The sequence below is a fragment of the Eufriesea mexicana genome, unplaced genomic scaffold, assembly GCF_001483705.2.
Source record: "Eufriesea mexicana isolate 0111107269 unplaced genomic scaffold, ASM148370v2 scaffold17514, whole genome shotgun sequence".
NCBI lineage: Eukaryota > Metazoa > Arthropoda > Insecta > Hymenoptera > Apidae > Eufriesea > Eufriesea mexicana.
Window position 1 is genome coordinate 356071 of NW_016924843.1, and position 14291 is coordinate 370361.

Sequence of the window (14291 nt, forward strand, 5' to 3'; positions counted from 1 at the left end):
AGGAAGTACAAAATATGAAAGCTTTCTGTATGATGAACGTCGAGAAATTAGATTATAATTATGCAGTGCTAAAGAGACGCGATGAGGAAAATACTATAGTGAAGAATCAGCAGAAAAGAAAAATTAACAAGTGCGTATATACCAAAATTAAAATATTTATTCGATTTCAAAATAAATAATCTGATAATTTAAAAATTACTATTGAGCATTTTCAAAATGAATAGGATTAAATGATAGATAAGTTAAATATATTTACATTTCAGATTACAGGATGTTATTAATGATTTAAAAAAAACTTACTCAGGCTTGGAAGAATCGTCGAGAGCGGAAATTCAAAAGTTCACGAATCAAATGTTAAAGATGCACCAAGCTATACTAGACCTAGAGGAAAAATCCAACTATCTCGCGACCATCAACGATAAAAGATATATGCAAATATGGGACATGAATATTAAAACTGCGAACGAATTGATCGACAAGGTACGGTAACAATGTGTAATTAATGAGAATAGTTCTGTCCGATGACTGTATATTTCAGATTTTAACGGCAGATAGAATTATACACGAACAGTTGTTAATAATGGAATGGAAACCGCCAGAAGAACAGTTATGGAAGAAGGAAGATCTACCCTCGTATTGCGGTGCGATGTGTGCCTTAAAAGCGGGTAACGTTCGTTTAAAAATCAATGTTCAGTTATCAAAGGATATATAATCAATAAACTTTGTTGTTCATGGTTTAAGAGCGAGAGGAAACGAGAAAAAGAAAGATGATTTCTAAATCATATAAACCAGCAACTAGTTTAGACGACATCAATTTAGAACGAAGGTTATTGAATCACATTCTTAAATTGATTTCCGATCATTGTGATTACCTTATCGAAGATACTTTAAAGAATTTACTTTCTGATTACGCCGAAGAGGATAAACTACTGATTCGATTGGATAAAGTATTCGAGGTGATCATTCTTGTACACGCAATTACGCTGTTATAAATTATATATGAATGTGATTAAATTTGCAGGCACTAAAAATTACGTCGGAAAAAGAACTTCAATTTTTACTGAACTTCTTTTTACCATATGCACACTGTCCCACTTGCACGATTAAAGTTGTAAGCACACCGAGTATTTGTAGACAGTCTGGAGAAGCTACGGAAAGTTCTTCATCTCTGTATGTGAAGAATATTGTTTATCTTTAAAAAGGATTTATAGGTTTAATATAACATATAATAAAATTGTAATAAAGATTTCGAAAATAAATATTTCAGAACTACTTTGCCGGACGTTTGTGGTAGCGACACTCTCAATGGGGAAGAAGTTAAACTAGTGGCAGCTGTGGCAGGGGCACTTTGTTGTGAAAAGCTGCCTGAAGGAGATGAATGTGAAAGTGAGACTGTTTCGAGTAGAAATGAAACAGAATCTCGTTCAAATGAAATACCGTCAGAAAATGTACACGTTGAGTCGACTTGTGTATCTGAAGGCATTGTCGAAGTTACCGATAGTATGTAACATATTCATTAATCAATTTATCAAAATAGCAATTATTATTTAATAATTGTATGTTCTATTACATTAGTATTATTCAATTATGATTAGATACTAATCTATTATCTTAATTTTCATTATTTTTATTCATTAGAGAAAACTTAACATATTTTCGTGGTATTTGGTTATATATCATCTATGTAATAAAATACAATGACAAATTATTCTACTCTTTATCCATTGTTGTGTCGCTATTATTGTTTATTAGTTTTTATTTTTGCAGAGGACGGTGCTTCGAAACGATTACTTACATGCGACAAAGGCCATTTATTGGCAGTTGAAACTGAATATGTTTCAAGTGCATTAAAAGAATTTGTAGAAAAATATGAATTTGTTAAGAAGGAAATTTTCCCTAATAAAAAAATATTTAAAGAGAAAACCACAGTATCGCGCAATATAACTGATCAAGATATAACCGAATTTTGGAAACGTTATCGGAATATTTTCTCAAAAGATAAAGAAAGACTGTGGGATAATTTACTGGTTGGTCTTAAAAAGTATTATGGTGTGTTGAAGGAGAGACATCGATTAAATACTGAAACTCGATCTTTACGAAAACAGAATACTGAAATGCGCCGTTTATTAAGTAAACATACAACAGAGGTAATATTATATAATAACTAAAATACCTTATTATTAATTTATAATTATATTATTGAATTTCAGCCTGAAACAATAAATTGAAAGGAAAATGTAATTCCTATTTATAGGATTAATAAAGATTATAAGTTATTATTACTTACAATATCATATATTTTTCCATTAATTTTTGAATGGACATATATACATTCATACAATGCATTCATACCCTTTTGCACTATTTCAACTAATATTAAAGACATTGTCCATAATTAAATCATATGTTATTTTCTAACATGATAGCTACATTTTGTACAATTTATTTTTCAAACATTTATTAATCATTAAATACATGTAATGAAAAATTTTTAGTTAAACCAATTGAGATTCAATTACATTTACTTTCTAAAGAAATAGTGCGAACAGGGAGGTATATATCTTAACATAATAGAACCTTAAATTATTATGAAAAATTAAAAAATGATACATGACATTGTGTATGTACTTATATTTTATATACGTAAGTAAATCTCTTAGTGACCAAAATTTAAATATCAAATTGATTTTGATATTTGAAGCAATATAAAATAAAAAAAATTGTTCCTTTTATGAAGAATAAAATATATGTATCTAAATAATTCATATGTATATTAAAATAGACATATTCCTCCTTTTACACTATATCCCTATGTCTGATTTGTGAAACCTCCTGATACAAAGTTATTTGACAATGACTGAACAAGATTTTTAGGATTTACACCAGATTTAGGTTTTTTCCAATATGGGAAAAATCTCTTCTTCTTTTGAGTTTTAGCTTGTTTTAATTTACCAGTATGCTTTTTTGATGTCATATGCTATAATATAAAATAAATTCTATTATTAAATGATCAATAATATTTATTTGCATTCTTTTATTAATAAGTATAACATACCACATTATATTGTGCCACCGAATTGAAGATCTTGTTACACATACTGCATGATAGTGATACGCCTTTAGGTCCTGAGTTTTCTTGGATATTCATGGTGGTTGATGTCACTGAGCTGCCAACATCTTGGCCACCCCACCCACCTAAGCATCAATGTGCGATCAACACTATCTATGTATCACAACCGCTGATGCGGTTAAATGTGATAATAAATCAGCTTGAACACTACATTCATGCTATGGAAAAAGCAACCATTAATACAAATATTTTTAACAAAAAAGCATCAAAAGTTTTGAAGATACACATGTGTCTATACATGTATATAACAAATTTGACCTTTTGAAAATAAATATTACTTCATACACATAAATAACTGCATCAAATTTTTTGTTTTTTTATCTATATTAAATGGTTGAGGAAAGATATAAATAGCATAAAAAATTTATATATATTATATAAAAATAAACTAACAATTACTTTTAACTTTCTTAAGCAAAAAGAATTATAATTATTGATAAAAAAAACTATAAGATATAGCAAAATACATTTACATATACATTAACGAAAGGAATACAATGGAACTGAAAAGGAGTAAAATTGTTATGTAAACAATATTGATTTTATTAATCATTATTTGCAACTAGGCAACTCATAATCGAGTTATTATTTTGACAGTATGCTGAAGGACAAATCAGTAATAAATATTAAATATACAATTTTAGTTTCAAAGAAATAAATAACAATAAATACATAATAAATAAATAATAAATAATAAATAGCAACTAGTGACGCATAAAGTATAACGAACATGAAAATATCACTAAGCATTTCATAGCGATTGGTGAATTAAAGCTTTTAGATAGCAGGTGATTAATTTCTTATTAGCTCATAAGAATATATGAAAAAAAAAAGTAAGCAAGAATAGTATGCATGCAAATGTACACAAAAATAGGCAATAAATTAGTACAATAACATTCTGTTCTATTAATTTTTCCATACACATAGTGCGACTACATCTAAACCCATATGGTAGCATTTTTCGTACCATATAAGGTTTATTACCTCTCACAGCTTTTTTTTTGTGCCGGATCCCTACAGGAAACAAAAATTATTTAACATATTATAAATATATAAATGATTAAAGTAAATCTTAATCTGTAAAATACCATTCAAATGTGTTTGAAGTTGTTGTATTGAGTTTAGACACACATTACACACATTGCATTTTAATCCATTTGTTTCTTCATCTTTTGTAAATGTTACTTTGGTTTCTTCAAGAGATGCCATTATATTTTTGGATCTAATCTGTAAAACAAATTTATGTCTCTACATCTCTGATTTCTGTTATTCTTTTATGTCAGAATTTATGAATAATTATCTGTATTGTATGTGTGTTGTCTCATACCTCAACTTTTTATTTTTATATTTAATTAGTTTTTCTTTTTTTTGTTGTTTGACTGATACAAACCTGTTTAGCATGGCGTGCTCCCTGTAAATGTGTATCTAATACTGTTTGACTGGTAAATGAAAGATCACAATCATCACACCGAACAAGGGGTTTCTTCGTAGGTAAATTTCCCATTATGTTATCAACCACAGCTTTGGTTACAGGGTCATTGAGGCCAGGATTCATTACACCTTCTGATGAGACAGCCATTTTTTAAACTATAATTTTAGTAGATAAATTAATACCTTTGCTAATAATTAAAATTAAATTTTTTTTACAATAACATAAAAATTAAAAACTACAGTTATCTAATATTCTATTGAAATTAAAATGATTATAATTTTTCAAAAATTATGGAAGCAAACGTGTATAAAATATATTAATTAGAATTAGAGATTATTGATATTATCGAACATTATCGAAGATATTAATATCACTTTTATGAATTATGCATATAAATATATTGTTCACGCATACCTATTAATTGTATGTTATAGATTAGAGTCAGATTTACTAATGTTTAGCTTATGTAGTAAACTTTACACTTTTTCAATGAATCTCGAAATATAGTTAGTAGGCAGTAATGTTTATACATGAATTGCTCTTTCAATACATTTCACACAGGTTTTCGGGTTGGTTGCCTGCTTTTTTTAGGAACATTATATTTGAGTATTACGAGTTCAATGTTACGTTGGATAGGGCCTAATAGTTCCTAGAATGTCGTCACTCAAGGCGCGTTTAGTATTGTATCGCGTATTAAAATATTGCGCACAATTAATTTAGTAGACACTTGAAATTAATTATCGATGTTATATTTATGTAGAAACTCTGTTTTACCAAGTTGATTTGACAAAGTTATGATGAAAATACAAAGGAAAATACGTAAAAATAGTACCATAAATTAATATTTTATAATATTTGAATACTTTTATAAACAATTTTTTTTTCATAACAAATTTCAAATATAAGTATCATTTATATAGCAAAGTATTCAACTTTCACTTTTAAACGAGTTGTATCTATATCATATCGCCTATATATTTCTTTATTTTGTGAATTATATTTAAAAATCTGGAATTATATATTTTATTTACGAAATAAATATAAATTTTCAATTTAAAAAAGTTGAGATAAAAGTATCAAATTTATCAAAAGAATTTATATTTATATGTAATTTTTGAATAAATATCCACTGACTTAACAAACAACTTGATTTCTATTGAAAAAAATTAAAGTTATTTATATTGAGAAAGTTTGTCCATTAAATATGCATAAAATCAAACAGGTGAATAAAGCTTTGCGAGAGATCGATCCAATCAGCGGTTTTCGAAGTGCGATGTTGGTCGTGGTAGAGCATAATATTCGCGGTTTAAGAAGGGCAGCCAATTAGAAAAGTTGGCGAATATCGTCCGTCGGTACTTAGGTGCGTGTGTTTGTACGAGTGCATATAGGTGACGGTCGCGAAATATAGTAGCAGCCATCTTATATTTTGTGTCGGAGAAAAACAATTTGGCCGTACAAATGTTTCGTGATTGTCCGTGAAGCCGCTCGAGAACGGGAGGCGTGCGCTCGATGAGGCGTGACGTTTTTCGACCCTAGCCCGGACCACTACATTAGCAAAGGTTCGTAGAATGCTGCTTTCTTGCTCGGCTACAGCAAAAGCGACCCCCACTTGCGAAGCGCTTACGAAGAATCCGGTTTCGCAGTCAAAATATTCCGCCGTTTCTCCCGTCGCTTTTTTAAAAATAGAGTTGCCCGTGTTGCTCACTGCTGGGTTACGTTCTGTTGACGACGGCATCGTACCGTCTTCGAGTGCTTCGCGTAAAAGTTATGCAATCAGCTGATCATCCAGCTACCTTCTGTCATTTGTCAAAGATAAATGTCAAAGCGATTGGTCTAACCTGACACGCGTATATATGAGTCGGGCATGCATGATACCGGAATTACGAGTGTACCTACATCGTCGCAAATTTTTGCGCCACAACCAGTGTCATAAATGGCGATTTATAGAGGTTCCCTGTCATGCAGGTGGATTGGTACGCAGGATATGAGCAGCTTGTCAAGCGCAACCTGACTCTGCTCCCCCATCAAGAAGCAGTGCAGCAGCAGGAGCCACAGTCACAACAGCTGGCTCAGCAGCAACAGACTGATATAATGACGTCCATGTTTGAACAACAAATCAAAAGCGAACCCATAGGGTTTTATTCTGTTGCTTCAAGTCGTTCGGATGGTTCAAATTCTATGGTGAATTTATCCGATGATCGTGAAGACCTGTCACAACAAGAAGGTCATTTACAACCCCAGCAACAGACAACACTACAACTAAACCAACAGGGTCAACAGCAAACTCAACAACAGAGTCAGCAACAAACGCAACAGGGTCAACAACAGCAGAGTCAGAGTGTGCAACAAGAAGTTCCAAGCCGTCAGTCGACGGGACAACAAACAGTTAAAGAAGGTTCGCGGTCAAAGCCACAACCCTGTAAGGTATGCGGCAAGGTGCTATCTTCTGCTTCATCGTACTATGTACATATGAAACTTCATTCGGGCAACAAACCATATCATTGTACAGTATGCGAAGCAAGTTTTTGCCGGAAACCATACTTGGAAGTGCACATGAGGACGCACACAGGAGAAAGACCTTTCCAATGTGAGCTGTGCTTGAAAAGGTTTACTCAAAAGAGCAGTCTTAATACTCATAAACGTGTGCACACAGGAGAAAGACCATATGCCTGTGACATTTGTCAGAAACGTTTTGCAGTGAAAAGCTACGTGACAGCACACCGTTGGAGCCATGTTGCTGAAAAGCCTTTAGTGTGTGACAGATGTTCTCTCACATTCACGTCCAAGAGTCAATTCGCAATACACATCCGTACCCATACTGCAAGTACTACGTACGAGTGTAACATATGCGGACGTACATTTGTACGTGACAGTTATCTCATACGGCATCAAAACCGAGTGCACCGTGATATGAATCAAAGCAGTACCAATCACAATCCACCTACACCCCAAAGTACCGGTGGTGGCACACCAGGTACAGGGTTCGAGAGTCCAGTTTGTGATTTACGCTACAGCGAAGGACCTTCGTCGTTGGACGGCTTAGCAGGTTCTAAAGGAGGCATCGCAGCTGAAATTGCAAGTTTAGCCAAGCAAAATAATCTTCAACTTCCTCTACCACTGCTACATCCGCAGACTACCAACTAGTGTTTAGATGACAGCGTGTCCGAGTCCCTACCGCAACATCAATCACCGCAGCAAGTAGTATGTCCCACCTCGGCGTCTTCGCCATTCACACTTAATTCACCTGTGTCTCACGTGCACACTACACCGCAGAGTGTCTACCAAACGACAGGCTCCTCCAGTTCACTGGATAGCCTCAACTCCCAACTTTATCCGCAAATATCATCCCCCATAGATTCATCGGAGTCGCATCATCAATCGCAGCAACTGCATCGCGGCATTAAAATACGAGCTCTCCTATCTCGTACCCCGAATATATTCAACGCAACAATGAATAGTCAGTTTATGCCAGCAATCACGATTTTTACCACGAACGGAGTGACGATTCGCCACACGCGAGCACCCCAACGCAGACTCTTCGATCGCGTGTCATTTAATGGTGCTGGTTAAACAAAGTGCCTAAAGAGCATCCGCTTTCTGGATCACGACGGATGCTTACACAATCGTGGATTAACGATACTAAAGAATTTTTACGCACCGATTTTATTTCCATTTTTTAAAACGGAGATCAGTGGATCAATTGTAAATTGACTACCATTTTGCACGTGTCTCACTGGATGCTTCTTGGTCCATTTAATGGATTCTACGTTCACGAGCGTATTTTAACGAGAATTAAATAGCACCGTTCGAAGGGACGTGCACACACCGCCACGATCGTTGGGCCCGACGTTTCCTCGATCGCTGGATTTTCCTCGTTTTATCCATCTGTCGTGGTATATCGATGTTAGCATAAACTAACGCGCCAATGTTTCTACAAGAGTTTTCCAAGTTTCCGCACTTCTTGATTTACCTGTTTTTCAATCACATCTGCGAGTACATATATATATATCTATGTGTGTATATATATTATGCGCGAACCATTACACATACACATATTTATATTATATTTTTAAAGGAGTTTAGTCACTTGGATCTGTGATATAGATAGTAATTATTATCTACAACGTTTAAACTATTGGTTTACTATTTTGATGATATCAAAACGAGGGAAAAAAAAAAAGAAGAAAGCAATGTCACGAGGCGATCTAGCTATCAGAATTTAACGGACATTGGTCTCTACCGAAGGTGTTTGGTAGACACCCTACTATTTCTTTTAAAAACAAACAAGTAAAAACAGGAACATTACTGTTACTAATGCTACTATTAGTACTACTACTATAACTACTACTACAACTACTACTATTGTTATTATTACTACACTATTAGTACTACTACTCTTACTAATACTATCACTCTTACTCTACTACGATCACGACCATCACCACTGACATGTCCCCAACTATATATTACTCTCGCTATTATTACTACCACTACTACCACTAACACCACCTCTACTACAACTGTTATTCTTATTATTATTCTTAGAAACATGCGAATGTTACTTCATTTTGCTAACATGCGTAGCGCATGTACTCATAGGGCCTGTATTCCAGTCGTCATGGTTTCTCTTTAACTTTTAATTTTCGTTCCCTTGTTCTTTCATTTCCCTCCCCTCTACCTATTCTCCTCCTTCTCCATTTTATTTTTCTCTCCCCCCTCCCCCCCATCTTTTGTCCTTTCATCTTAACCCTCTCCAACTAATTTTTCCGCATACCTTATCTTTGAGCGTGTCTGTGAACAATGGAAGCGTATCAAGGTGCCGGTATACATTTTATCATGTAGGACTATTGTACAGCTTTGAATCAGTTCCATAGGTGTACTTACTTTTCACATATCGAAGTGTATTGTACACACAAGATACATATTGTACATACGTATACATATACATATGGATGTATTATAAAACGATGAGCGGATGTGCAGATCGTAAGTTCTAAGTACTAGTAGTGTAATAGCAGGGCTGTTGATTTTTCTTTTTCGTCTACTATTAGGTATTAGTTTTTAGCGGTTACGATCATTACTCTACTACTATTATTATTATTATTATTATTATTATTATTATTATTATTATTATTATTACTACTACTACTACTACTACTACTACTACTATTACTACTACTACCACTACTACTACTACTGCTACTCCTACTACTACTACTACTACTACTGCTACTATTACTCTTATTATTATTATGATTATCATTAATGTTCTGATTATTACAATTATCACGATTTTATTGTCGATTTTTTCAACGCTAACGCCACAAAAGAGTATGCTTAGGTACAACAAGCGGGGAAGCCATGACAGCCGCGAGTCAAAGAACAATGGCGCGAGTAGTTTCCGTTTCCTTCGCGAAATTTTCGCGTACGAGTCCAGCGCGGCGTGTCTATTTATTTTCACGATGCGCGAGAACAGATGATCGGGTGCGCGCGCGCATGCGTACGCGCCGAGAGGTTTCGAATCGACGGCCGGTAAAAGGAATAAAAGGTTCACGCGAGTCCGAAGTCGATCGAAGCGTGCTAAAGGGCAAAGATTGGTAGAAAGGAAAGAGGAGGGAGGTGGAGGAAAGTGGACGAATAAAAATAACAGGAACAGTGGAGCGAAACGGGACAAAAGGCAGAAAACGAAAAAAAAAACATGGTGAAGTTAAAGTTAAAAAGAGAGAAGAATATTCGCGCTAGCGTGCCTCGAACCTCCCGTATATCGTAGGCTCGTCTCGGCTATCTTTTTAGTCTTCACGCTGAAACAAGAGGAAGAACAATTCTTCTCTGCGCGCGTATGCCTGAGGCTTTTGATTTAAACGAGACGCGAAGTCACCGGGCAAGACTGATTTCACTCGCAAATAGCTGCGAGCACGGAAAAAGCGAGATAAAAGAGGAAAAAGAGAAAGGTAGAGAGGGAACGGGACGTCCTTCTTTTTCGCCCCACGGTTTTTTTTTCCTTTCCGTTCGTTTTCGGTTCACGTGAACGTCGAACGTAATATATATGTATATATATATATATACATTTGTATTCGCGGAAGAAAGACGTTAGCGCAGCGTTCTTTCGTCCCTTCCTAGCGACAAGGGAAGAGAAAAAGGCTGCTGCGTGTTTTATTTCGGGATATACGTTAGGTGCAATGGGAACGAGAGAAAAGCGATGATCTTCATGTTGGCTAGTCATTGTACAGCTCTATGAGATACTAATCGTACTACTAAAGCTGTGATTAATAAAGCCTCCGTGCATATGTTCGCGCAGCTCCTAATTATTATAGTGATAAACATATTTTGTAGCTTCTTATGATAAGGTACAGTAGGTAGCTCGTAGGTATACCTAATGAAAAGAAGTCGCAGTTCCGAATTGATCGGTCGATTCTTCATTCCGATCTCTTTTCTTTCTTTCTCTTCTTCTTTCCTTATCCCTTCCACCGCCCACTCTCCACTCTCCCTTCATCCTTCTGCCTCGATTTCTTCTACATGCCCCTTTCTACCTCACCCCTCTACTCTATCCCCATCACTGTTCTCTTCTTTTCTTTTCTTCTGTTACAAGTGCTTCACGGTGCTGGATGAGCCGGTGTATCGTTCGTGAAAATAAAAGGGACGAATTTTAAAGGAAACGATAGAGTAACAAGCGTTGCACGTTTCAAGTACTACGCGAGTCGTTGTTCTAGTATTTCGAGTAGTGGTACGAGTTTGCTTTTTTGCCCTCTGATTTTTATTCTAGATTCTTAGCGTCCGTATTGTGTATCGGTTCATTGTTTCTTTCCCTCCCTCCCGCCGTGGATAACATAACGAAAAAGAACATGCGAGGTTAGGTTTTACGTGTGACGTTTATTTGTCGTTTTTATACGGTGTCGCGTTTCGTAGGGTGATGTAATTATTCGTTTCGAGCTTTCATTTTTGTTTTTTAGTGTTTAAGAAATCGTGTTTACCCGCGTGAAACTTATTGTAGGATAATGAATTGGAGATTAACGTTTAGTAGCAGTATTATATCGTATTTTAAGAAAATGCTATAATATTTAAAAGAAAAAAAAAAAAGATTTTGTTGATGTCACAAAATTTTACGAAAATATTCGCCCATTGATTAATCATACAATAGAAATACGACTCTATCTGAAAAACTAAATTGCCAACTTTTTAAATTTCTCATAAAATTCGAGTTTTTCTATTATGTTTATTTTGTCACTGCAGTTAGGCTTTCTCGAAAAGCGTAAATAGTTGTGCAGAAAAAAATTTCAAAACACAGAATGTCAATGTACTAAAATTTCCTCGATTACATGTATGTACATAAATGTACTATCGGTTGGATCAACTAAATCAAAATTTAATATGCGAATTATCCTTGTACTATAATTTCGTATCGAACGTAAACAATGAGCGTTTATTTTTGCAAATGATCGAACGTGATACGAAAGCGTTCTTGATTTATGGAAATGATGGGACGGGTAAATCGTTCGATCGATAGAGACGCGATTTATTTATCGGTGACACAGTGCCGTATTATGTAAACGTAACGAGCGTGTCTTATCAACGAAAAAGGAAACGAGAGTTGTTTCGAGCAACGGGTCTCGGGGACACGGTATATACGTTAGAAGCGTTGTCCAGCACCGAAACGCACACGCTCCGTATCTTCCGGATCAGTTTAACGATCTCAATAATTTCAACCGCCATTCCGCGGACGTGCATGACACGGGATTTCTTGTTTTCGTTCGTGACGCGTATATCAAAGATCCGTGTATTTTTCATAAGAAGAAGGGAAAAGGATAGGTCCTTTCTTTGAAAGAGCACATGTCGGACCAATATATAAGAAAATTAAAAAAAAGAAAAAAATATGAAAAAAAAAGAGAGAAAAGAAGAAGATCGATAGGAGAAAGTGTAGTAAAATAAAAAAAGAAAAAATTGAGAAAGCAAGGAAGAAAAAAATAATAGAGAGATAAAGGAACACACACACACACACACACACATGCGCGTGCGCGCGCGTACACAGGCATAGACTCGAATAGAGTTCACGGTCGATGAATTAATTAAAAAGCGTCGCATCGTCAATGGCGATTCCTTTTATCGTGCATCACCGTATCGTGCATTATTGTTACCATTGGGAAAATTTGTTGTCATCTTTTTTTTCTTTTTTTCTCTTTTTTTTTCTCCCTTTGGTTAATTTTTCTCTTCGGTGCGCTCTTTACTTTCTACTTTCCTTCGTTTGTCGCGTATTATCGTTAGGACGCGAGAAACGCACGGTCGAATAATTCTGAAAAAGGTAGGAAAAAGTCAAAGACGTCTCGCGGATGTATTCCTCGCGAAATTCTGCTGGCCGAGCTTTTGTACATACGTATATACACGTTACATGTAATTAACGCGTAAGGGAATCAAAATGAGCGAAAACGGGAGGAAATTGAAAAAAAAAAAAAATATCGTATATTATATCGCAGAGTTGCCGCCCATCGTCTAGAGAAGCACGAGAAGCACGAGAAGTATCGACTATAGTTTGTGTAGTTGAGCGACGACTGCACGTAGCGGGTAGCTATTTTCTAATCGAACCTCTCGAGTCGTCGGCTGACAATTTTCTTCATTGTACACGGAACCAACGGTTCCCTGATCTCCTTTCGTACACTAAGCTTGTGTTTCTGATCTCTAATCTATGTTTTCGTTGCCCCAGTCTTTCTTATTCGTTGTAGAGAGTTGCTAAGTAATCTCAAACATGAAGTATTACTCTTTTAACCACGTTGTGTATAGTTTTAAAAATGTCGTTTATGTTTTCGTCGTTCTTCTTCTTATTTTGTTCCGCGATTGAACACGACGACAGAGTATTCGAATAATCGATCGGTTTAGGTTTATATAGATTGGGATATAATCGTTGGAAAACGCTATATTTTCACAGTCGATTTACCGTACGCGGATAGAGTCGTTCAACTTTTTGACATTGTCCGATTTGAGTCGATAGACTGGTAGACTACAAAGTTTTGCGTCCACATAGATTCATTTCGTTCGATGCGTACCGGCAGTCGGTATACATGTATATAATCAAATGAAATTAGTTGCAATTTTTTGGCGCCACTAGCCAACCACCGAAATATAGCTTGGCGACGGTCAGTCGACCTTGGACAGTCTTCCAGAGATTATATCGCACTATACACATGTCATTAGGAAGAGGGTAGGCTTAGTTTCGTCGTTTTTTAACGAGTCGAATGGGAAACAGTGCCACGGAACTCGGATCGTTGTGTTTGTGCTTTTTCTTTTTTCGTGTTCCTTTATTTCCCTTCTTTTCTTACATATACATATATGTATATGTGTATGAAAGAAAATGTATTCATCGATCGAAAAATAAGAGAAAGTAGCGAGGTAGGTGTATCGTTTTATTCTTCTTTTTTTGTAAAAACGAAATACGATTTTTAAACCGCGCGCCAATTTCCCTCGCGAATATACGCACAGGGCGAGGCGCTGACGAAATGTGATGCATTGTCATTTGTATACGAGAATTATCCGAAGTGAGACACAATTGTTGTTCGAACGAAGTTTGAAAGGGAAAATCGGGATAAGAATTATTACGTGTCGTTGGGATATGTGCATGACTTTGAGAATAGCGATATTCCGTGCAATGTGATTCTTGTGTTATCAAACCACAATATTTTTTACATGACTATTTGAAAGGAAAGTGATTATAATTTATATAATATGTATCTATATATATAT

At 35.3% G+C, this 14291-nt stretch overlaps 3 protein-coding genes across 5 annotated transcripts in view; 2 read left to right on the forward strand and 1 right to left on the reverse strand.

Annotated features, from left to right (window-relative positions):
- The window catches only part of LOC108554150 (dynein regulatory complex protein 1), a 6002-nt gene extending 2704 nt beyond the window's left edge, over positions 1-3298 (forward strand). The window contains exons 5-12 of the mRNA XM_017909326.1: positions 1-130; positions 264-480; positions 539-665; positions 742-956; positions 1022-1170; positions 1268-1500; positions 1768-2151; positions 3155-3298. Coding sequence (XP_017764815.1) covers positions 1-130; positions 264-480; positions 539-665; positions 742-956; positions 1022-1170; positions 1268-1500; positions 1768-2151; positions 3155-3243 — 1544 coding nt within the window. The 3' untranslated portion in view covers positions 3244-3298. The remainder of the gene's footprint in view (positions 131-263; positions 481-538; positions 666-741; positions 957-1021; positions 1171-1267; positions 1501-1767; positions 2152-3154) is intronic.
- Positions 2769-5190, reverse strand: LOC108554151 (zinc finger protein 346). The gene is made up of 6 exons (XM_017909327.1): positions 4977-5190; positions 4521-4717; positions 4219-4357; positions 4115-4144; positions 3056-3195; positions 2769-2977 (listed from the first exon to the last, which is right to left on the reverse strand). The coding sequence occupies exons 2-6, from the start codon at positions 4707-4709 to the stop codon at positions 2810-2812; spliced, it is 666 nt and encodes a 221-aa protein (XP_017764816.1). The 5' UTR covers positions 4710-4717; positions 4977-5190; the 3' UTR covers positions 2769-2809.
- A 746-nt stretch (positions 5191-5936) lies between these two features.
- LOC108554159 (zinc finger protein 39) overlaps positions 5937-14291 on the forward strand; it is a 16997-nt gene continuing 8642 nt past the window's right edge. Inside the window, exons 1-2 of one of the 3 annotated variants that reach the window (XR_001890680.1) lie at positions 5937-6121; positions 6510-7763. Coding sequence is in view for 2 of the 3 variants with exons in the window: in XM_017909342.1 (XP_017764831.1) it covers positions 6522-7706 (1185 nt within the window). In the remaining variant the exon portion in view is untranslated. Of the gene's footprint in view, positions 6122-6509; positions 7956-14291 lie in introns of those variants that run through there. The other 2 variants (XM_017909342.1, XM_017909343.1) reach the window with 2 other exon arrangements.

Excerpts from the sequence above, each read along its gene's own strand:
- LOC108554151 (XM_017909327.1), bottom strand. The coding sequence starts at position 4,709 with ATGGCTGTCTCATCAGAAGGTGTAATGAATCCTGGCCTCAATGACCCT. Across the intron at positions 4,358-4,520 it reads GAGCACGCCATGCTAAACAG|ATTAGATCCAAAAATATAAT; the intron begins GTTTGTATCAGT and ends TTTGTTTTACAG. Across the intron at positions 4,145-4,218 it reads ACTTCAAACACATTTGAATG|GGATCCGGCACAAAAAAAAA; the intron begins GTATTTTACAGA and ends TGTTTCCTGTAG.